The sequence below is a fragment of the Tubulanus polymorphus genome, chromosome 2 (assembly GCF_964204645.1).
Source record: "Tubulanus polymorphus chromosome 2, tnTubPoly1.2, whole genome shotgun sequence".
NCBI classification, from domain to species: Eukaryota; Metazoa; Nemertea; class Palaeonemertea; order Tubulaniformes; family Tubulanidae; genus Tubulanus; species Tubulanus polymorphus.
In genome coordinates, this window is record NC_134026.1 from 13,091,410 (window position 1) to 13,117,519 (window position 26,110).

The 26,110-nt window shown below is 36.7% G+C and overlaps 2 protein-coding genes across 10 annotated transcripts in view; one reads left to right on the forward strand and one right to left on the reverse strand.

Moving 5' to 3' along the window:
• LOC141900776 (spermatogenesis-associated protein 6-like) overlaps window positions 1-26,110 on the reverse strand; it is a 159,375-nt gene that overhangs the window by 37,759 nt on the left and 95,506 nt on the right. For 7 of the 9 annotated variants that reach the window (XR_012618768.1, XR_012618769.1, XR_012618767.1 and 4 more), the window contains 5 exons: window positions 20,610-20,662; window positions 20,378-20,489; window positions 11,143-11,284; window positions 9,562-9,638; window positions 1,704-1,758 (listed from right to left, as the gene is read on the reverse strand). Coding sequence is in view for 6 of the 9 variants with exons in the window: in XM_074787808.1 (XP_074643909.1) it covers window positions 1,704-1,758; window positions 9,562-9,638; window positions 11,143-11,284; window positions 20,378-20,489; window positions 20,610-20,662 (439 nt within the window). In the remaining 3 variants the exon portion in view is untranslated. Of the gene's footprint in view, window positions 1-1,703; window positions 1,759-4,927; window positions 5,040-9,561; window positions 9,639-11,142; window positions 11,285-20,377; window positions 20,490-20,609; window positions 20,663-26,110 lie in introns of those variants that run through there. The other 2 variants (XM_074787811.1, XM_074787809.1) reach the window with 2 other exon arrangements.
• On the forward strand, window positions 2,735-3,984 carry LOC141900814 (uncharacterized). The gene is made up of 6 exons (XM_074787865.1): window positions 2,735-2,881; window positions 2,967-3,154; window positions 3,221-3,306; window positions 3,421-3,470; window positions 3,547-3,597; window positions 3,850-3,984. The coding sequence occupies exons 1-6, from the start codon at window positions 2,735-2,737 to the stop codon at window positions 3,982-3,984; spliced, it is 657 nt and encodes a 218-aa protein (XP_074643966.1).

Genomic DNA, 26,110 nt, shown 5'->3' on the forward strand with positions numbered 1-26,110 from the left:
TTTTTAGTGAATTTTTTTCATGGCGGCCATCTTGGAGTATGTGACCTTGACCTCAAGTTCACTTATACCCACATTATTTATGTCTACTTTGTTGGCCCAAAAGTTATCAACAACATGCTATATAATTTTTCTGTGTCAGATACCTTGGTAATTTGGTTTCCATAGACAAGTGGCAGTCCAATATCAATAGTCGACAAAAACCCACGATAAAAAATAAAAAAAAATAAATATGAGTCAGCTTTTATTCTAAAAAACTCTGACTTCAAAGACAATTCCAATTTAGGTTTCTGCCCCCCAAAATAAACTCCTTAGTCTCTATATACTAACAGCTATAGGGATCACTTAGTTACCTTGTTGCTAAATTTTATATTGTTATAACTGTACAATAAATCAGTTTTTGAAAATGGCTCATAGATTAGAGTCGAAACGTCAAACTACCAGATAGTTTTTCTTTTTATTGTGGGTTTTTGTCGACCTTGGTACTTATTCCATGAAGCCTCAAATATACCCCTATAAACCCCTAAATTTCCTCCGGTACAGCAGCGGAGACACTATGTGGTATTGAAAGGGTTAAAGCTGTTCATATCCTAAAATAAAGAAAAATCTAATATCAATATTATGAGCAGAATGTCAAAGGTCGGCAGAAATTGCTTGAGACGTTGTTGAATAAAATGTGGAGACTATTGAATTATTCCATCCACTAGCTGGCTTAAGTTAAAAATACTCAATCAAAAGTCAAAGGAATCTCTGTTACGCCTATTCAAATACATGTATGTATTAAGATATTTTTTTTCTTGTTTGTCTGCTTGCATTGCGGACGTATACGTCTAATCACACAATTTAGAGGCATTCATGAGGATTAAACTATACACACCAATCGCTGACACTCACCTTAGACCATACAGATACAATAACGAAGAGTAATGCACGTCACTAACGATCGACGCAGTACAACATGGCGCGGCTTACTTGTCATTAAGAAACTTCTTTTGTACATTTATTCAACAGAATGATAGATTTTAACTGGTATCATTGATGTATATAGCTGATGAATTGCAGAACTATTCAACCGAATCACAACTTAATGTTTTGTTTTCTCCGATGCCATTTTGAACGAACCTCTTTCGTCGATACGATAACTATGGTTCGAAGTTGTTTTACAACTTCAAACCAAAAACTAGAAAATCAGGTGGTATTAACATAAAAGGTTCCCCGACCTTTTTGCCACGTATGAGAAGCTGGCTCATCATAAATATGTCGCTTAATGTAAGTATTGATACAATACTCATTGCTTATCGTTATTACCTACGACCGCATAGCAGACAACTCAGTTGAGATTCTTTCTGAAAGACACTTTTGCCAGTTGGTTTGAGTCATTGGACATTTGGTGATGGGCACAGGATGGGCATTATGCAGACTCAATTTGGTTATGGTAGGAATTTATGAATTATATCTCCAACTATATTTGTAGACAAAACATCATAATCAAAAACGGCCAATTAAAAGGAAATGATTTTTGGAATGTTTTATTTGTTTTGATATTTTGGCTTGAGGGCCCAGCACACAAGTCCAATTACATTTGCAGTGAAAAGGGTTGCTTAATAATGACGATAATATATTAAATTCTGTTGATTTGAATTTTTCTTAAATTCAGTTTTTAAATGTTTAGTATTTACACATTTTCTTTTTGATATAGAACTTACCATCTGAAATATTTACTATTTTTGGTTGAAAATCTTCTGTTGTTTTACGAAAAACCTATAAATATAAATAGACCTACTTGAAAAACATTGTTGAATAGGTAACAATTACTTCAGAGCTGTCTTTATACAAGGACAAAATTAGGGAAACAAACAAGAGGCCCATGGGCCTCGAAGCATTGGTAGATTATATTGTGGTAAGGTATTAAGTGGTAAATGTATTATTACATCTGCCGGCAAATGTTCTATGACGATGTTGATTGGGAGGACCTAACTTAAGGTCAATTTGAGTTTTTGTTGATACTGAAAATGAATTTCATTTTTCTGCCGAACAATGTAGCCTAGGCTATTTGTATTGTTAAACCTCATTAATGCTATTCTGTGAAAAAGACAAAACTAGTTTATTCTGATGTTTTCCATCATGCCCCAGCTAAAAAATTAGCATCAATCAAGATTTGGATACAAAAACCCATCTAAAACAACATTTTGGCACTTTCGTCTGTACAGCCTGCAGTTTTCCCATGTCCCTGAGAAAATTGTTGCTAGGTATGAGAATTGAACATAAGCTCAATGATAATTCTAGACATTGTGTCAATAGATAGGTAGGCTAATATTCCTCAGTGCCGTATGTAGATTATAAATACCCGTAAATTTTTTCACTATCATGCATGATTTTTAACCAATTTTTTAGTCAAAATCTCGAACTGTCAGCAAATAAACTAAGATATTGTATCAATTGTGGCATTTATTATCATAGTTCCACTAGCTTCATGCACACCATTAAGCAGAGTTTTGATTAAAATATTTTTCAATTTATTAATTAATTCTTGGTTGAAATTTTAATGGAATCAATGACCCTTTGAATCATATACCACTGTAAATTTGTCATAAACTGCATACCAAGTCCTCTGAAAATATAAAACAGATATCTCATAAAGTTATGATAATAAGACTAAGAATTGCCTTTCATTCACAGAAAGGGAAGCAGATATGTACAGGCACGTATAAGTGGGAATCGTGAGACAATTACAATCATGGCTTGCGGTAATGCGGCAGGGCAGATGTTAGCGCCGAATGTCATCTTCAAAGGGAAAACTGCAGCATCCCTGCAGTGTGTTGATTCCAACCGAGCACCTCCCGGAACCACAGTGTCTGTATCTGAAAGTGGATGGACAAAGCAGGTTACAAATAATAGGCCTATACATAACCAGGAATCAACAACTTACTTTTAATCTATCTGACTGTTCATAATTTGTATCATAATAGGGAATCGCAACACTGTGGTTTAAAAAGAGCTTTTTGCCAGCAATTGGCCGAGTTCGTCCGCAAGTTCTGATTTCAGATGGCCACAACAGCCATAATTTCTTAGAATTGGTGGAACTGGCTCGCGAAAATAACATCAAATTAGTTGAATTACCAGAGCACACATCACACTGGCTACAGCCTCTAGATCGGTAGGTCTTCTTGCCCTTATTGATGTATACAATGTTATTTGATGTTTAAGTGTTCTTTTTTTTTAGAATGTGTTTTAAAATGTTGAAGTCCTTATGGAATGGCCTCTGTCAAAACTTCTCAAATCAAGATCCAGGACAAATCATCAATAAGAGTTGCTTTTTTGAGATTTTTACACCAACCTGACAAAGCATCTCACCTGAGTACTTGATTAATGGATTCAGGTCGTATGGAATTTATCCATTCGATCCATCGATAATTCCACCAGAGGCATTTCTACCATCCACCACTACAGTTGCAACAGTCATCGCTGATGTAGTGAGTTATTTTCTATCCGTGTCATATGATCTTACCAAGTTGAATGAGAATACAATGATGCGTATTGGTATTTTAGATCGCCGATCGTACACCATCTAGTGATGTTCTGTTGTTGGGATCAAATAAGGTATGACTTTTTACACTAAAACATATAAAACATAAATATAGTCAAAAATCATTTAAAATATTTTGCAATGACCTGTAACCTTAATTACTATATAGAATCAATTAACGAGTGAAAATCCATCTCAGGTGTGAAACAAAAAAATCTTTATCAATTAGGTTCATTGTTTGTTAATTAGTTGAAAAACCATTTCATGAGGTGTGAATAGTGATTTAATTTCACTTCAACTTTTTTATGATTTATTTAATTTGTTAGACTAATGACCTGTTCGAGTATTGTTCGAGTATTGCCTTAAAGGCAATGGAATCAGCCATTTCATCGGAAATGAAGAAAAAATTTGAAGAACGTTACACCGAAGGCTGTGACTTTACTAATGATGCACTGTATTGAGCATGGAAAATTTTGAAAACTAAATCATCAGCTGAAGTTATCGGTAGCTTCCCGATCGAAAAAAACTCATTCCCACGTAAGAGTTAAGATCATTTTTAAAACAATGATAATACTTATTCGCCATGTAAATATGCAGTATGAATAATATATAATTACAAACAAGTTGCATATACTTACTGATTAATTTTTATGTACTTAGCTGATCCGGACTATGATGTGCTGGATTATCCCGTACTGCGATGCCAACTGAAAAGAAAAGAAAACGCGATGATAAGCGTTATTTCATTCTAACTGCGGATGATGCATACACAAGTGCGGTTTCAAAACAGAAGTTGAAAGAACAAAAAGAAAAGGAAAAAGTGGAAAGAAGGAAAAAGAAATGTTTCACAACAGTAAGTTAAAGAACAGTTCTACGATTCATATCAAACGGTGAAAAACACACATCATAAAGAAATTAATTCAATAATTAATAAAAACTCTTGCAGGCTTCAACAAGACCAGAAAATAGAACTTGCTCCATTAATCCTGTAAGTTGAAAAAGATCTCTTGAAATGAGCTAATTTAATGAAAATTATATTCATACTTTGTATTCCTTTATTGTACAGGCTCTATCAAGACCAGACGAGGAACCATCATTCGTAGCTCACGTAAGTAAAAGAAGATCCAAAATCATACGCTCAGGGCTGTAGTTAACACTTTTCACATAAAAAAGGGTAGGCTAAAAAGATAAAAAAAAGTTTATCAAACAGTGATTAGGCACGACGATTTTACGTGAAATCAAGAATGGGTATAATGTGTAATTTTGAATATCTTTCAGGATCCTGAGTCAGAGACGAGTGGTTTGAATATGGTTCATGAGATCAACATAAGATAAATTGCTTGCTGGGCTTGGAGATATAAAATATAGATAAATGGTCAATAGTAATAAGTAATTCATCTGTACCAGGGTACTTTGTTTGTAGTGAAGGTTCATATGTTGCTCTGTATCAGGAAGGTCAGAAGGGAAGGAAACACCTTTACTTCGGAGTGGTATGTATAAATCGGCTGAATTTTATCTGAAAGGAAAAATACAATTCATTTGATTGTTAAATTTTACTACTTGCAGATTCTAGAAATAGTGGATTATGGAGAATCGATGTCAGTTCAATTTCTCGAACAATATTGCCAAAAGAATCTATTCGTTTGGCCTAATGTGGAACTAATTGAAGAGCATCCAGTTATGAAAGTCTTGAATAACTTGGAACCACCAGAGGTTGTCAACACGAGGATGCAGATGGCGTTCAAAGCTGCAGAATTTTCGAAAACTTGCGATTTGTTTGTGTGTATCTAATTCTATATTTTGTTACGATAGGCCTTCAGTTGTTTTGTTATTATTATATAGGTATCTATGTGTAAGTATGTAGATGTTATATGTATACATTAATGTTAAAATATTTGTATGTATGTGATAATGTTTGTATGTATAATGTATGTTGTATATATGTATGTATGTTAATATGTATGTATGTATTTATGTTAGTATGTATGTTTATATGTATGTATGTATGATATTCAGCCTATGTTACAAGTATCTATGTTGTTTGTTACTCTTATTGTTACTCTCTAGTCTGTTTAATATTTTTAAATATTTGTGCAATAAAAATTTATGACTTTCTGTCAGGCCTTTTAGGCCCACATGTTATAGTTATTTAGTTTATTTACGTGTACCTTCTTGACGGCTTGCTGCACTTTCAAAGGTCTTCCTTTTATCCTGATGAACACTAACGGACAAAATTTTTTCATAATATATCAACCATCTAGTAAGTTGTAGAGATTTTTCCGCTCCATTGAAAAATAATTATTTATGGGATTCGAACCCAAATGATGTGTTTATCCATAGAAGTATCCGATCTAACCAGTTATTACTCAATAATGCTACCACCCCCGTAGAAGCGATAAGTATAACCCAACTACGTTCTTATAGCCTAGTTTCATAGAGTACAGGCACAAAAGTAACAAATATTTGAATTTCCGAATTTATGTTGTGTCTGTAAATGTCTCCAACTGGTAAGTAATTTTATTAAATATGTTTCAAATCGATTCTGGAGTAATAAATAGAAGTAGAAATATCTGGCTGTTAAAATATCCGCCTCTCGGCGCATTTGCTCATGCCGAAAAATCATCCGTCAAAACAGCGCATCCGAAAATTACGTGGACTTACCCTAGGTAAACCAAACTAGGGGTCCAGGGACACCATGCCCACTTGGGAAGTGGTTTCAAATGCTCAACAATCTAACAATTTCAATATTCGACGCCCCCGGGTGACCATATACAAAAACCAATGACCTTGAAACTCACCACAATCATAGAACATGTCAGCAGCTACGATTTTGTAATTGATTGTGATAACAAAATATGCGTCGTTACCAATTTAATATGGAAATACTAAGTTATTCTACTATTCAACGCCCCCTGGTGACCATATTCAAAACCCAATAACCTTGTCACTCACCACAATCCTAGAACATGTCATGAACTTTGCAATTGATCATGGTAACAAAATATGCCTAGGTACCAATATGATAAGGAAATACAAGGTTATTCTACTATTCAACGCCCCCTGGTGACCATATCGAAAACTTATTTCCTTAAAACTCACCACAATCATAGACGATGTCATGAGCTACAACTTTGCAATTTATTGTGGTGACAAAATATGTATTGGTACAAATATAATATAGAAATACTAAGATATTATTCAATGCCCCTGGTGGCAATATACAAAAACCAATGAACTTGAAACTCACCACAATCATAGAACACGTTATATGCTACAACTTTCTAATTGTTCCATTGTCGTAACAAAATATGCTTAGGTATCAATATAATGTCGAAAAACTTTTTCCCACATACGATGAGTACTGGTGACACCAAGATGGCCGCCAATTGCGTCGTAATTGGCTGATCAAAAATACAGGTCTCAGGTATAAAACATCCCTTTCCAAAGAATACCCATCACAAATCGCAATGAGAAATGGCAAACCAGTAGCAAGCTACAGGACTCAGAATTCGGGCCAAAATTGACATTTTTGGGCACTTAAAAGATCCTAGGACGACCATCTTGAGTCCGATCAACCCGATTTTTCTTATGCTGATGGGTCCTGGGAGAGTTCAAACGTACAAAAAAGATCAAAGTAATTGATCGAGTCTTCTTCAATATTTCCCTCAAAAAATTCAAAAACGTGTAAAAAGTGATGATTTTGGCGAACAACAATGGCTGCCAGTTGACCATCTTAATTCTGACAGGGCCAGTTGAAGATGTGTCTAGGGTAGATACATGTATAACCCAAATATCAAGACAAGAAGCGTCTTCAAAACTTCCCAAAATAACTGGATTCCGTCTACGGACGGACTGACGGACGAAAAATGAACGCAATAGCCTGCTGGGACTAAAGTCCCCAAGTGGGCAAAAAATTACGGAAAATATTATTTATATTTAGCAGTGGCATATTAATTGGGTGCTCTTCGATTAACGGAAATATTCACCCGCATATTCTTTATTGCGACAAGTCTGGGGCACAAACACGGCACTTTACTATGAATTACAGAAACATGAAAAAGGGCAAGCAAGAAGTCTATACGGGGTACCAGTAGGATATTAAGCGTGAAGCCGTCTAAACCCTTTAATAGTGTCAGTGGTGATAGTTTGAGGCCTCTGTTAATATTCTCGCTATATAAGAATTCTTTTTTTGTCAATATATCGTCTAGTACTAAATTCTCGCCACAGTTATGATATAGATCTTTTGCACTGGTAATAACCATGCCTCCCGCTATTGCCCGCAGTTCCATTCCCCTTGTGTTAAGGGAATCGTTTAACGTATTCAGATGTGTTAGCTGCATGATAATCATGTTTAGGCCCTTTTTTATAATAAGTTGGATTACAGATTTGACGGGGAAAAAAATGAAAACAAAGAAAATATTGTTTTCTCAAAACATTGAATTTATTACTAATTTAGTGATTGGGGGCGGGATTTGCAAAAAAAACAAGAAATTCTAAAAATGGGCTTGCTGACATGTTCGTACTAAGAGCTTGGTGGTTTTGTATTTCTGTTGTAGAATTAATCGAACTGATAACTTTTTAAAGAGCTAAGAAATCGGTGTTGTCTTACATTCATGTTACATGAAATATCATACACCCGCACACCGGGAATCGGAATGGTTTTATTGTAGACATGGACCAAGTTAGTGCAAGCTTTTAGATGGTTGTTATATGATGGTTGCCGAATATTGCGGTTTCTTTTCGGAATGTATCATATGTTGATAATTGCTAGAATACTAACGAGGACTGCGCTGAAATAATTTTGCATGCTGCATAGACAAATTTACAGCTCAAAGAGAAAAGGGGACTAACTCGAGTGACTTCAGGTGAAGAAGCGAACACGAAAACAGACAGGAGCCACAATTATTTTTTCTTATTAAATGATAAAGACATAAAGCAAGAATAAGTTGCATTTCCTTCAAATGAAAATCCACTATGATCATCCGATAAAGTTAAAAGCCACCACAAACTATCGCCCCCTGGCTCTGTGGGACTAGGAATTCTGGCCAAAATTGACATTTTTGGGTACAAAAAGGTCATAGGACGGCCACCTTGAGTCTGATCGACCCAATTTTCCTAAAGGCTCATGTATCCTTGTGGGATTCAAATATATAGGAAAGACCAAGGTAATTGATCAAAGTATCTTCAAAATTTCCCTCAAAAACTTCAAAAATGTGTAAAAAGAACTGATTTTGGCGAACAACAATGGCTGCAAGTCGGCCATCTTGATTCTGACAGGGCCAGTTTTTCAGCTTGAAGATGTGTCTAGGGTAGATACATGTATAACCCAAACATCAAGAAATAACATTGAAGCGTCTTTAAGACTTCCCAAATAACTGGATTCCATCTACAGACCGACAAACGGACGGACGAAGGACGAAAAGTGAACACAATAGCCCACTGGGACTTAAGTCCCAAGTGGGCTAAAAAGGCATAAAAAAGGTCACATTGAGGGCCATCTTGTGTCTCGATGGCACAATTTTTCTCATGCTGATGCATCATGGGGGAAAAATTCTGAAAGATCAAGATAATTGATCAAAGTGTGCTCAAAATTTCCAAAATTTAAAATCTTCAAAATTTCATAAATATGCAAAAGTGCTTATTTTGACAAAAAACAATGGCAGCCATCTTAATTCTGATCGGGCAAGTTTTCAGTCAGCAGATGTATCGAGGGTAGATACATGTATAAACCAAAGAGAATAATCTATTGAAGCAACTCCTAAGTTTCCCAATATAACTGGATTCCGTCTCAGACAAACAGATGGACTAACGGACAGACGAAAAGTGAACGCAATAGCCAGATGGGACAAAACGTCCTAAGTGGCCTAAAAATGTGATAGGACCTAAGTTAAAACATATGGCCAGAATGATCTACAACCGATCTGACCCTTAAGCGACCAACTGTTTTGTTTCGACCTTTCATTTATCCTGTGTATTTCTCCCTGAATTTTAGTTGGACCCATTTCAATACCGCTATTAAATCAAACATGCTGGATTACCTGTGGAAAATAGGTCTTGTGACATTTATCAGAATGTGGAAGGCAGCTGTCATTTCTATAAACACCATACAAACCAGCTGTAATAAAAGATATATACGCTTGAAATTAAAGTATAATACTAGACCTAGTACAATATTAACCATTTTCTACAACTAAAGGTTCGATCAGGGGCCTCGCTTAGTTATTAGCGCATTTTAGTCACAATAATCAATGAGGCCTCATGATAATATTTGAAAACAGCATCCAAAAATTTTTCGCCTTTTCAGCATTTCGAGGATAACCAATTACTTATTTTTCTAATAAATAAATGTGCTTTCCTTTCAAATAGAAATACATTAAGTAGTCCTTATAAGAATGAAACCACAAAAAGGCTAGGTGAATTGCCAGTGAATTGTTCCAAAGTTTAAGTTGACACTGACTTAGGCTAGATAAAAATGTCATCTCATTCTGGTGAGTTGATGCACTAAACAAATATACAAATGAACGAGATAACAAGGTAGGTAGAGAGAGGTATCGTTGAAAAATGCGAGCGCACCCCGGCTTCGATCCAGAAACCTACTACACCACACACGAGCACATCATCATACTTGTTCGATAAGCAATTAGACGTAGCTTAAATATCAAAATCACCCCTACATACATTCTTGTTCACTCATCTGACGCGGTAAAGTTCTTTTACGTGAGATTAATTCATGATACATGACTACATGCACAGTTGGAATGGGGCAATGGGAGATTACATATCTGTCTGAATTTAACAATACCTTTGCTGTTACTTATTGAATCTGAGGCTGCTAATATCACTTAGCAGCGTATTCAGACTTGAGTAAATCTATATACTAATCTCATCATAAGTTAACCTGGGGGTGGGGGCATGGGCATTCATGTCCAGAAATTACACAGAACAGAAAGTAATAACTTCCCGAGGATTTTTCTCCGGAATTGTGCCCGAAATTATCGGATGATTTATTTCCAGAATATTTCTGGCCAGAGGTCAGATTTCCGGAGGATTTTTTTCCGGCATATTTCTGGCCGGGATGAGGGGTGGGCAGAATTCCGGAGGATTTCTTTCCAGAGGGGTTTTGATGTTTAGAAGTGTGAGGGTGTAGGGGTTAGGGTTTCGATGTGTTAGGGTTTAGGGAGTCTGCATTTGATGCGTTAGGGTTTACTGGGTTAGGGTTAAGGTAGGAGCACACGAGCGTTTTTGTTTCACCTGATCGCGGCAAATTTAAATCGCCCGAAAAATTCGCTCATGCTGCCACTCATGGCGACGATTTTGTCAGCCGACTCGATTGCCTGGCGAATCTCCCGTATCAAACATGTTTGATATTTTCAGCTGATTATTTATGCCCGCTCGTATCGGGCGTACGAATTCGCAGGCGAATTTAATCGTCGCAATCAGGCGAAAAAAGGAACTTTCCGGAATTTTGCGGAAAATTCTGTTATGTGTAATTTCTGAACTTAACTGGGCACGGCAATCTAACAGGGCATGAAATAGGTGCAAGATTGCATTAAGCATACCCTGGACTGTGAAAATTGATGCAATCGGATAAAAGAAACTATAAGATATATTTAAAATACCTCTCATGATTCTGTCTTGGGATGGACTTATTGAATGCGATGAAGCATTCACACTGCAAGAACGTTTGTTCTTTTTTTTCCTACATCTTCTTTGTTTGGGAGCAGGCATACCAGATACTCGACCAATAAGACTTTCATCAACCTGTAGGAAAAAGGGCTCAAATTCATATAATCTGACCTTGCGAACACATGCATATCCCAGCTCCCAAACTCAGGTCCAGCATCAACCTTGCATTTTATTGAAAATTGCAATGTAGTTATTTGGCATGTAATCCGTTATTCCCCAAAAAATTATTAATTGATAAGATACCATTGCCATATATGACATCAATTAACAGATATAGGACAAAATGTAAATCTGTGGAATCAAAAATCGCTTGCAATCTTGGATGACACAATGACCTAGAATCATGTTATGGTAGTCATCTAACATTCTTGAGTGAAATATCAATGCTCTACATGAGGCCAAGTAAAAAAGATGCCTTCCTTTTCAGCAACATGTAGATATCAGACGAGAGCAGGAGTCTTTTATCTTTATTTTAGCCTGGATTAGGGTATCAACTAAGTCACAGATATCGTCCATGTAGGTATTACTTAACAGCACCTCTGCAGCTATCGGATATTGCTCTTTGGCTTCTATGGCCATTTTACGGAACGTGGTCTTGGGCATCGCTACGGCTGGTTTGTCTCCGAATGGGACGACTGACATCACATAAACGTCTTGCTCCTTTTCCGCGTCAAACTGTCCCCATCAGAAGCGATGAACATGTTGATCTACCTCGAGTATCAACACTCCATTATACATCTTCGATATATCAGCCACAAGCGCAATTAACTTCTCGCAAAATCTCAAAACTATTCCCAACAGGTTGTTGAGCAAATCAGGGCCCTTCATCCAATAGTCATTCAACAAACCTTGAAATGACACAGATGTATTGAAAACAATTCTCAGTACTAGATTTGTCCGGTCTCATAACTTCTCGATGACATATGTAATGATTAGGACCCGTGTATTTAAAAACCGCCGAATCGGTCAGCTTTCTAGCGAATTTTTCTTTTACCATCATTTCCATTTGGTCATTGTAGGGGCGAGCATGTTCTAGAGTTCTTAAGAGCCTTTCTTCTGGGGACTTAAGTTTCCGTTCAACTTGTTTTCTATTATTCTGTAAGGACGACGGATCTCTAAGCCAAAGCATCAGGATCATCCACTGATTTCCGACCTTCTGACAAGACTGTTCGATCAGTTTAGCCTCTTCTCGTTTGACAGGGCTATTTTTATCAGGTTTCCATGTACAATTCTTCATGGTGACTCCCATCGATTCGGTGGTCGAGAAGTTCCGCAAATCAACTGGTCTATCAGCGTTTAAGTCTACGTGGAGTATTCCCATCGGACGAGCTTCCCTACTTAGCGGGTTTCTCCTCCGTGCATTTTGGCATGGTCGATCCCGATAAGGATGTTAACGGATCCAGTTCCACGGTATAAACAATTGCGTTTTGATTTAAAACATCCCTCTAAATCTGGGAGATTGACCCTTGACACTTCTTCGGTAATACAAGGAATGCCAATTACTGGTACAGCGTGAACATAATCGCTCCCTGTTGAAGGCACATGCCTCGTTGACCATGGGCAGTGTCATTCACGGTCCTGATCACCGTGATCTGATTTTACAATAAGTTTGTACCTGCTGCCCTTAAGGCTTTCAGTGCCTGTCCAGTAATCCGGCACTATTTAAACAATAGAAACTTGTATGTGTAACCTGAACCTGGCTATATAAACCCTGTATACTATGTCACCTCACTTCACTTATTTGGTAGCAATACATAATGCTAGATGTACATTAAAAGTTTGGTTGTTTTTTGCTCATGTTTGTTCCTGGCTGATGCTGCATTCTACTTCGTCAATATTCGCTGTTTGCTGTCTACAATCGCAAAAGTGTGGCTTGACCGCCAACATTTATTGGTCCCTCGAGCCGGATGTCCGTACCTACTGATTTGAACCAAAGGCAGCAACAACCACGATTTCCACGATGGCAGAAGGCGGAAGCAGCAAGCCCATAGATGTTCTAAAAGCCTTGGAACGAGAGCGAGGATCCCACAAATCTGTTTTCACGAGAAGATGCAACACTGCTGATGATATCGTTCATGTGAAAGGAAGCCGACGTGAGCTGCGTGAGTTACTGTTGCAGATTGATAAGAATGAAGAAAAAATCCACGCAATCAATGAGAGATATGTCGCGATGTTGACTACTGACCAGGAGGTTGCTGAAGCAGATAGTTATATGGCTGAAGTTGAAACCCGTCATTGTCTTGTTTCTAAAACCATCAAAACTTCAAAGCTTCAAAACTGAATGATGGTACATCAAGTATCTCAAAGGCAAATTCTACAACCTCCACGTGCTCTAAGACCGTTGATGTTAAAGCCAAGCTGAAAGTTCTGCAGCTTACTCAACTGAAAAACAGATTGGAACAGGAGAAAAAAGAGCAAGAACTCCGTCGACGTCGCCTGCTCCAAGAAGCCGAAGATGCAGCTGAAGTTGCAGCACTTGAAGCAAGTTTGATGAGAAGTGGAATTACTCTGCTAGAGGAAGAGCGTATGCATGACTGTGATGATGTTGAAGAAGCTGATTCCACTCATGACCCGCCGCTAGCTACTGAAACTATGAGACTGCTCCAGCCTCGAGATGTTGACAACAGCTCCAGAAATTGCCATGGAAATGACCGAAACGTTGATGATACCCGAAATCGAGACGACCAAGACTTTTGACGCCATCAAAGCGATGACCGAAATAATGATGACACCCGCAACCGCCTACTAGACTACCGAGATGATGACGATGACCGCCGTTTTGCTCGACGAAATCTGCCGTAGAGAGCAGTACAAACATCGCCATTTTCAAAGTCGCTGCCGATTCAGCTGAATGGCTACGATGGAATTTTCTCTTCCGAGCCTTGATTCATGACCAGCCAAAACTGACGGATGTTGAAAAGATGACCCACTTACAATCAAGTGTTGGTGGTACTGCCCTTCAACTGATCTCTGGTATGCTTTATGATGGACGACAGTACAACGATGCGATAAGAGCACTTCAAGACGGATTCGGGAAGGAAGAAGACATCGTTCATGCCTGCTTACGAAACGTGTTTGACCATCCACCAGTCAAGTTTCATGACACGACGTCCCTAGAGAGATTTCAAGGCATGGTGCACGCAGCTGTAACGACGTTAGATACGCTTGGATACATTGGTGACATGACGAGTGCCGAAAATCTGAGAAGAATGATTCAGAAATTACCAATAGAATTGAAGAGAGATTGGGGTAAAGAAGCTGTGGCGTTAGAGGTCAACGGAGGACGTCCAAACCTCCGACGGCTGGATGAATGGCTGTCGCTACAAGTATGCATAAGTCTCAGCTATGCAGAAACAATTCCTGTGAAAACACTTGATGTCACTTCGAAGTTACCTCGGCAGAAATATGGTTTTTCTAGAACAGTGAACCTCACTGGTGTGGAGCAAGAGCCATCCAACACTGAAAAAAAATCCGATGTCTGCCCCTGTTGGAGGACTGCCCAAGTTTCAAGAGGAAGACTGCGAATGAGAGAGCCATTTACAACGGTGAAAATGGTCGATGCTTTGCTTGTCTCCGACAAGGTCACAGATCAAGACGATGCAAGTACCGGAAGCCATGTGGTATCACAGATTGCAAGTACAGACACCATCCATTACCACTACACCACTGGAAATGATAAAATCCAACAGTAAACCTGTAACTTCGTCGGCACCTGGAAATACAGCGGTCGGTGATAGTCATGCTGTCTCAACTCAGTCCGGTGGTGTAACCTTGTTACAGATCGTTCCTGTAAGAATTCATGGTAATGATGTTTCCTGTGATACATTTGCTCTCCTCGACCCTGGTTCGCAGACGTCGTTATGTACCGACAACCTCACAGAAAGGCTTAAATTAACTGGTGAAAGAAAACTCCTACGTCTTGGTATACTGAATCAAGTGGTAATCCGAAATATACGCTGAAGCTGAAGCTCTACCCGACTCCGCTGGCAGATGGTGCAGCTGATTAGAAGATTCAAGTAGACGAAGTATGGTCAATCCCGCGTCTGAACATTTCCATGCCACAGGTTCGAGGCAAGAACAAGCCAAGATGGCTCCACCTAGAAGATATTTCCATTCCTGATGTCGATCATGGCCAAGTGGAGGTTTTACTTGGGGCCAATGTGATCGAAGCTGTGATACAACATTACATCCGAATTGGTAGCCCTGGTCAGCCTATTGCCATTAAGACTGATTTTGGTTGGGCTATAACGGGTCCTACAAGAATGGTTACAGAAGCTAATCGAAATGTCCAGTATCTAAAGTCCATGTCCCTGAAGTCGATGTCCGACGAATATGAATTTGACGAGATAATCCAGGAATGGTGCACTACCGAAGCCTTTGGTACAAAATACAACAAGCCGATAGCTGCATCCAAAGAAGACACCCGTGCATTGAGTATCCTGAAGTCTAGGCCAAAAAAGATTGATGGTCAAGACCGCTACGAGACAGCTTTACTCATGAAGAAAGATGATACGTCACTGCCAAACAATAGATTGATGGCTATGAAGCGCTTGGTATCTACAGAGCAAAACTTGCATCGACATCCTGACAGAATTGAAGCATACGACAACACTTTCAAAGATTATGTCGCCAGAGGGTTTGCACGAAAGCTGAGTCCAGAAGAAGCTGCCAAACCTAACCCGAAACGCTGGTTTTTGCCTCACCGTGCAGTTGTGAATCCGAATAAAGTCAAGCTCAGAGTTGTGTTTGATGCTGGAGCCACGTGCCAAGGGAAGTCGCTGAATAGTGAATGTTAAACGGTCCGGATTTGCTTCAGAATCTGAGCGGTGTGTTGATACGTTTCCTAAAGGCCCTGTAGCGATTATGGCTGATGTAGAGAAAATGTATCACCAGGTGAAAGTTGTGGAAGAAGATCAAGTCACACTGAGTTTTCTTTGGTGTAATATGAACACTGACCGTGAACCTGACGCCTACCAAATGCTGGTCACTATTTTTGGCGCAAAGTGCTCCTCGGCGATGGAAAACTATGCTCTGGGAAAAGCTGCTGAAGAAAACTGCAAAGAAGATGATCCCCTATCCGTAGCTGTGGCCAATGCTGTGATGTCCAATTTCTACATGTATGATTTTCCGATCTGAGTTTGACATTCACCAAGGCAAACAGATGCAAGCCATGGTTACAGAACTGGTGGCCAGAGGTGGTTTTCGTCTGACGGAACGGCAGAGGTGGTTTTCGTCTGACGGAATGGCAAAGTAATTCCAGGGAACTGTCAACGAAAGTCGACGTTTACATTCGTTCATTGCTAATAGAGTTGCTGAAATTTGTGATGAATCAACTCCAGACCAATTGTCCCATGTTCCAGGTGTACTGAACCCTGCTGATGTCTGCTCTCGAGGTGTGTCTACCTCTGAACTGGCTACTGATAAAAGATGGCTGAGCGGTCCAGAATTTTTGTTGGATCCAAAGGATTGGCTAGACCAAGACGAAGATGCGACTCCACTCCGATGCTCGATGATGATGGTCTACTCCGTGCAAGAGGGTGCTTAACCAATGCTCCGGTGAATTTTGATGTTAAACATCCGATAATCCTGCACACAAAACACGATGTCACTAGGTTGGTCCCTTTGAATCAGCACTACAAACTATCTCACACCGGTGTTGAGCATACGCTTAATGAGATACAACAGCTGTATTGGATACCCAAGGCCGGATCAAGAATCTGGAAGCTGATTTATGACTGCAAGCTGTGCAAGAAAAGACGAATAAAGCCAAATCCGCCGTTGATGGCTGATCTTCCGGCCACAAGAAGTCATCCCTTCTGTTGTACTGGTATCGACTACTTCGGACCTTTCAGTGTCAGAAAGTTCCGTACGGTGTCTTGATAACTTGTTTGACCACCAGGGCTGTCCACCTAGAAGTTGCTGATACCCTTGATACTGACAGTTTCCTGTTAGCGCTCAGACGTTTTATTGCAAGAAGAGGAAATCCGATTATCATCTACTCAGACAATGGTACAAACTTCAGAGGAGGCGAGCGAGAGCTTCGAGATTCCTTAACCGAATGGAACCAAGAGCAGTTCACCGATGAGTTAATTCAACGTGGTGTCCAGTGGCGTTTCAAGACAGGTCTAGAGAACAGGACCCTGACTGGAACCAGCCAAGAGTTGATGAGAACAAACTTCAAAATAAAGGTTAATCATCCGATTCATGGATTTGCTTCAGTGACTAAAGCTCAGAGCAAAAGGCTCCAGATCTATTAAGTACTCTGTTGTTGGCGACGAAACAGAAAATGACGCCGAGTTAATTCCAACTGATTTTGAAGGTAAACACTGATTTTTCAGAGAACGCTTCATGGCTGGTTTTTGGATAATACCAAAAAAGGGCCGTAATCAATATGAAATATTCAACATTTCAGACCAGCGTTAAAGGCCCTTCTTAAGGTCGCGTTGTAATCATGTTCAGAAAAGGCACGGATGATCATTTCCAGATTTGAACAACTCAATTATTCTTCCTGGGACGGAAGATGGAGAGCCCAGCCAAAAGCGATGAAAATGAGAGAAAAACAAAACAAGAAGATTACAAGGAAAACAATCAGAAGCCGGGTCAGAGATGCTGATGGCAAAAATATCATGAAGCCTCCATGCCTCATTGGTCCAAGATGTACATCTCAACTTTGCAAGAAAAGGAAGAATAGTCGCTTTTGTGATTCGTTCTCGAAGGAAAATTTGTTGGCAATGTTTCATCACTTTTGGACAAAACTTAATTGGGATGGTCGAAAGGCCTATTTACGTGGTCTCGTGGATAAGATTATCGATAGCTTACTACCCTACACACAGTTGACAAAAAGTGTTAGGCCTGTGCCGGTTGGTGCGTACTACTGAGACTAATATATACTGGTTGAGTTGGTTCAGTTGTGAAGTGTGGAAGCTAAGAAAGCCTACCGGTATTTATAGGTCTAGGCCTATTGTAGTAGCCAATATCATTTTAAGTACGAAGTTGTTACCCGAAAGTGACGGTACGGTGATCTCCACAGGTTAACCGTACGTGAGTTCCCTACAAAAGCCGTACGTGAGTTCCTATAATCTAAGTACGCGCATGTGTGAAAGAATAGGGTTCGGGTTAGGTGAGGCTATACGTAAATCAACTTTTATCAACCCTGCAGCTATGTTGTGGCTCACTGGACTACTACTGGAATTTTTTTTTCATTTGGTTTCGAATCCCAATATTGCAAGTCAGAGCGTCAACGTACTCACATACGGCTAACCTGTGGAATTCACCATACAGTCATGTATGGGTAACAACAGCGTTTCAAGTATTAGGTGAGTAAGATAAGCCTACGATGCCTACGTACTACAAACACAGGTTTTTCCCTCTCGTCGGCCCTGCACTAATGTTACTATACTGGTGCCATTATCACATCGATAGGATTTGGTCAGGACTAGCCTTAAGTCTAATTCAGTTTATGCACTATTTACACAATATTATTAAAACAATACGGTGAAGTATTCACACGCAGAAAGGCTAGGCCTAATTGATTAGAGCCATGCGATTAAATTTTTCGCTGGCCTTGTCTGACCTGATGACATTTAGTCAAACCTAGATCCAAAACGTTCATGTGGTCACGGTTTGTATACCAGAAATCATTATGTAGGCCTGTACATTTTGCTGTACGTAGGTTTGGTATACCGATTTCTCCAGTCTCGACTGATAAGTGTATGGCACAGCTGTACGCAGTATACCAATGGTAATAGGGCCTATTGATTGGGCTTATTGTTGGAAAGGGGGTAGAACCATGGAATGAGACGAAAGACAGAGTACTCTATATGATGTATAACTAGCAACTAAAGTTTATTATGGACCATCTGCCATTAGTGTAATGAATTTCTATAACCAAATGAACATTATTTTTCTAATGACTAGGAGTGACTGAAATGGTTTGATATTTACACACATGTTGCACGTATAAATTGTTTATCAGTATAGAATTTGTTATCCATGAAAGCCGGAATCAACATCGGCCTGATCACCCACACCAAATCAATTCATAATGAATTGGTTGCATTTACACTACAGTATATGTATTTTATTCAAATATTTCAATAAAAAGATAAATTCCTTAAATCTATTCCAAATCCTAATACGTTCTTATCTGTAAATTTACTCAACCTATCGACTCAGCAGATTATTAAGATGAGTTCTTAATAAAACAGATCCATTTTTTAAGCGTGGTGATAATACAGTATCATTAAGTTTGAATGTCATAATAAATGCCTGTTCAAATCAATTCATTTTTATTGATTGAACATCCGCTTAAGTTTGGTTTCCAAGCTGAATCACATTGGACGTTAACACAGAACATTAACACTTTGCAGAAAACCCGTTATCGCTGCTTTGCAGCTATATTTTCATTAGTTACTGTATCATATTATAAACATACATTTGATAATCTATAACCCATATGTTTAATTACCCTCAATGAAACTATTTCTTTACAGGTGCAAAAGTTATTTCGAATATTAAAATATCGAATATCGGCCAACATTATCTACAACATAATTATTATTATCACCAGATAATTCTATATCAGCTGATAAATAAATACTATTCGGAACATTAAAAGTATTTAGTGTTAATCTCAGAATTCTAACATATAAAGTTTTATTTGGATTAACATTACTAGGATCACGAGTAATTATATGATGACATCTTTCTGCTTTAATTGCACAACATATTCTAGAATTTTTTGAAGGATCTATATATTTTCCATCCACCATTTATTAAGAAAAAAAATTACTGATTTTTTTACTATGTTTACTAATCCAAAATTGATAGCACTTACAACTGAGATTAAAAATAAAATTATATGTTCAACAGTGAATCTAGTACAGTATCCCAATCACATAAATATGCCTTTCAGTTATCTGTCTTTTCAGGTAAAATCTTGATTCAGCACCTAACACAGTAAAAGCTAATGGAAGTTATTGCCTTACGAGCAAGTTATCATTCCCTTTGATGGCAAGATGGGCTTGCAAGTTTATCAAAATACAATACATGTAATAGGTCATGAAGGCGTTCTTCATTCTCTTCACTCTACCTACTCCTTACCCAACTTACCAGTTTACCTACTACCCTACCTATATTGCAGGATGCATTAGATGCAAGTACATGTACCTTTTTAATGACAAATGGAGGTCTTAGGCCATCTACATCAGGTGAAAATTTAGAGGCAAGGTCACTATCACTTGTAGAAAGGTCACTGAGGTAGATGATCGGTGACTGTGACCTGAGGATGAAACTCCATGTTAATGATTATGACACATAAAGTATCTAAGTAATAGCTTTGAATATTGACTCACTGAGTTCAAAATGTTTTCAATTACAATCCAATTACAGTAATATATACCTAGTTCGATCCTTCATCCTCCTAAAACATGACATTCGCACATGTACATCATCCTTTAAGTAAAATAATTCACAAAGATTAAGACTTACACTTGATCAAAATTTCAATATGCAATCCCTCAAAACATGACCATTACCTCACAATAAAATGTCTGGAAATTTTTCTTTCAATGACATAATATACTGTAGGGTTTGCCATTTATGCATGAACACGTGAAGTCTGAAGGGAACACCCCCTGCTGCAAGTGCGGTCCTTTTTCAAATTTAGCTCTGCTCTAAGGTTCTTTTTAACAAAACTAGAGGACCAAAGGTCCCGAGGCTCGAGATATGTAAGCTCGATCAACAAAATCGTTGTTGGTATGGATTTATATTTGCCTTAGATACGATAACAGGGGTGGAGAAATGAAGGTATCGTTTTAACCATGGAGCATGTTTAATCCATATACTATCAAGTTATACTTACTACCATGACCACAGGATACAGTTTGCTTTCGGCACAATCGCCAAGAACCCATGACATAGGTCAATGACCATCCAGTCCATGGGGTACAAGCTTAACGTCCATGTGTTAACATGGTTGTTTTGAAGCTGTTCACTGACTAAACCAAAGGCCAACTACTAGTTGTACCCTTAGGGCCAGGAGCTAGTCTAACGATCGACCAAGTGGAACAGAATGAATATTTCACCAGCAGTCTCATTAGAATTCTTGAATGATATCTAATCCGAACGTGAAACTAAACAGGCCACAGTCGAGGTTAAAACTACTTAATGGCGAAATTAAGTCTACACACCTTTTTTGTTTTTAATGGTTTCACAATAGAATAATTTAGTAAAAGTAGTAAAAATCGTGAATAATATTTCTTCACTGACTCAAGACCTTTTTGACAAAACGAGCATGTGGATTGTAGCCTATGCGGGACCCGCACTGTAACGCGCATTATCATTATTGATACATACACGGTGAATGCCCTGTGTATAAGGCAATATTGCTGATGGGACATCCTCCCTTGGCAGGGATTCAAGCCTGATGGCATCGCTACACTCAGCCACAGCACGTCCAGTGGCAATCTTGATGCCATCAGGTGTGAAATGTTATGCCATCAATGTTATATATGCGCACTCTCATCATCACTGTGCCGCAAACTAAATACACATGGCATATTTCATTATATGATGTATCGATTCCGTCACGCATGTCTATGGTGAAAAATGTACATATAATGTATAATATATTCTCAATGCATGTCTTATAGATTGTTATATACCGGTATGTCATTTTCATGAATGAATTTTATTTAAAATTCGTGCGGACGCAATTTTTTGACGGAAAATTTTACTGCACTATGTGGACTTGCATTGTTTTTGATAAAATCACCCATGTTTGACATACAATTACTCCATTGAGAACGTTCTTTAAAAACAATATAAAAAAAAACTAATCAAATTTGGTAACAAGGAGCCTATCGGCTTATATAGCTCCGCTGTGTGATTTGAAGAAATGCAAGCGACAAGACACTACTCATCCCTGTGTGTTCTATTAACGACTTCATGGGAGCACCACATCCAAACGCCATAGCATCAGCGTAATTTCTTCAGATACAAATCATGATTTTCATGCTGTAAATTATTATTTCCACTAAGCTTATGCCTTCTTGACCGCAACTACCGAATTTGAATTCGAAAAGATTTTGATTTTTTCGGATGGCTGTTCATCCCAGTTTAAAGGTAAAGATGCCTTTGGTGACCTAGCTCTTTCTGGTCTCTTATCAGACGCCATTATTACATGTCTTAACATGGAAAAGGAGAAGGTGACAGTGAAATTGGTGTCATGAATAATTGCTTAGATCGAGCTATCGCGTTAGTAATAGGAAATGTGTTGTTTCATACCGGAGGTCGAAGGTCGAGACACCACTCATCACCAAGTAATTTTTTCCCTAATAAATGGGAGATAGAAAAGCATTCTTAGCAACAATAAATAACAGAATAAAACCAGCAAAAAAACAATTTGAAATAAAAAAGTTAATTGATGTTACAAAAGAAATTGAACATAAAATATTAAAATTAGAAAAGATAAAAACTAAATATGGAGAGAAAGTATCAGCGAATTTAAGCTACTGTAATGTTAGTACATCGCGAGAATTTACAGTGTGTTTACCTGATAAATGGGTTTCATTGAGTACAGAGGAATTAAAAGATTTAGAAGGATTTAAAATAATGAAGACGGAAAAAATGAAGACGGTCATCATGATTTAGAAATTGTTGATTAAATAAAAAATAAAAATAATGAATATCTAGAATCCAAAATGACCTTAGTCGTTTTACGAACAACTATAATCATGCTAGCCAAACATCTGTTACATGTTATTATAAGAGAGTACTTCATTTGAATATTGATCGATCAAACAGGTGTTGCAATTCAACGTTGTTGTTATATTGGATAGCTAGCAGTTATATAATAAGCGCGCAGTACATACAACACACACAGGATACATTCTCTCTCTTGTGATTAAAAGGAATATTTCAGTGTTTTTAAGGTAAGTTTTAGCAAAATTGCCCTATCCTCGACCTACAGAGTTTTCAGGGGATAAGCATCCCATTATTGAAAGGCGCCACGGGACGCTTATCCCCAGTCATTTCTACACCCCCGCGACCCACGTCATCCGGGATCTCCTTCAATGATCAGCAGAAATCACATTAAAGGCGCCTAATGTAATTTCTACCAATCTCGAAATTCGAAACCGACGGAGAAACCCGGAGAGTGGACGAAGGTGCATTTTCAAAATGCCTCTGCTGGCCAGAGCTACTCCAGTGCTCGAATGAATTGCCTTATATACTTAGCTAAAACACCTAAGTAAATGTTGTTGGTGTTTACTAAAGAAATATATGAAATTTGAAATTATAAATTATTCCGAATGAAAAGAATATAGGAATGAAAACTGATAAATGAATTATGGATTTTTAACTTAATTAAGATATAATTTTTAATCAAATTAGTAATCAATTATCCATGTTAATTGATTAACAAATTCAAATTCAAATATTCATTTTAGCATCACACCCAGTGCTGCCATCTTTCAATTTAAGAATAAACTAATAATAAGAAACGACTGTAATACAATATTCAAGTAAAAACTTCAAATTAAAATTAAAATAAATTAATAAAAATAAAGAATATAGGAATGAAAACTGATAAATGAATTATGGATTTTTAACTCAATTAAGATATAATTTTTAATCAAATAAGTAATCAATTATCCATGTTAATTGATTAACAAATTCAAATTCAAATATTCATTTTAGCATCACACCCAGTGCTGCCATCTTTCAATTTAAGAATAAACTAATAATAAGAAACGACTGTAATACAATATTCAAGTAAAAACTTCAAATTAAAATTAAAATAAATTAATAAAAATAATGAATATCTAGAATCCGAAATGACTTATCTGGACAATTTAATTGCTCCGCATAGATAGACAAAAGTAGTGTCAATTAAATTTAAAAAATTATTTTTTTGCTTTTTTTCTAAAATATTAATCCATTTTTTTATTATCAATTTTGGAATTTCAGAAGTATTTTCATTTTTGATAGCAGTTGTTTCAGAATTATAAATATCATGAATTTTATTTGATTTCTTATACCAATTACACCCAATAAAAATGAATACAATTACAAATCCAACCGTAAAATATAGACATTTATCAAATATTCTATCATTAGAAGGAGTAGAAATAACAATATTTTCACTATTTTTATTAACATTTTTATTACTTATTTTTTCTTTTACAGCTTTTTTATATTCTTGTGATTTAATTCCTAATTGCCGAGACCATTCAATTTGTTTCTGTGATCTCGGTTTTTTCTTTACAGTTAATTCCTTCACTTCTTCCACCTTGTTCATTTATTATAGAAATATTTTTACTTTCAATATTTGAAAATGTTATAACTCCAGTTGATAATAATGTCATAAATCCACCTAATTGAAATGATAAATATCCAATCCATTTATTTAATTCAGTCATGACTAAATAATCATTTTTTAAATCAGCATATAATCTATTTTCATCTTGAATTGGTAGTATTTAATTACATAATTTACTATAACCTTTTACTACATTTTCTGATATCGCGTCATTAATTCTAGCTGTTCTCGCGGCTTCATAAATCTTAAATAATCTAATAATTTCATCTGAGTTCATTGTATCTAATTCATTATGTTAAATTTTTACCGATAAAATTTTTACATTTTCCAGATGCTATTAATATTTCTAATTGATGTTTACAAAAAAGATAATATTCATAATTATTATTTGTTGTAACATTATTTAAAGCACCATCATCTGGAGTTAATTTTGTTTCTGTTATTCCTAAATCATCTAAAGTTTTTTCAATTGGAACATCACTTTTTTTAGATTTTATTTTCTTTTCACCTCCCATTTATATAACAAACAAATTAGTTGTGTTGTTGCAACTAGAATTCAACTAGAATGTAACTAGAATTCAACTAAATTAACAAGCTAGTTGAAATATTGATGTTTTTATTTATTTCTTGTTAAATCTAGTTGATTTTTGTTCCAACTACTAATAACTAGAATTCAACTAGAATGTAACTAAAAATATACTAGATTAACAAGCTAGTTGAATTTAAATAAATTCATATTTAAATGGGTGTTGTAATCTAAATAGTAATTTTGATCTTTTAATATTTTTCAACTTATGCATATATTCATTATGTAAATCATGTGGAATAATATCATTTTCTTCAAGCGCATTTTTCATCGATTTTCTGTCTTTATTGTAGAATAAAACTAGAAATCTAATGTTTTCTCTAAAGTCTTTAACAATTGAATCATATTTTTGATTTAAAACACAAGTTGTTATCCTAAAATGTCTGCCAGAAAAAGCTAAATAACATAACTCACTCTCTCTAATTTTTGAATCATGTAAATTTGCACAATCATCTATAATGAATAATGTATTTGATCCTTTATAAATATCTATTGCTATTTTAATACAATTATCTAAATTTTCTTTTACTGTTTTAGGATCTAATATAATAAATTTATTATTTCTAGTAATATTTCTATCATAAGGTTGATTAAATTCATATGTTGGACAAAATAATACTATATTATCAAAATAGTTTTTATAAACAGTTTCTAATAAATTTAATATAAAATAAGTTTTTCCACAATTTGTAACGCCAGAAATTAACATATTATGAGGCTCAAATATAAATAATTCCTTATTCATTTATAAATTTTTAATTTTACTTGATAATATCCATTCATTGAATTATCTGGCCATCCAACCCATTTTACTAAAGAATATTTTTTTCTTTTAATAGTTTTTGTTTTTAATACTTTTTCAATTTTATATTCTTGTTCTAGATTTTCAGTAGTTAAACTCAATTCTTCTTCATAAAAATACCCATCAACTTCTTCACTATCTAAATCTTCTAATTTATAGACATATGGTTTTGTTGTTATTACCTTTTTTATT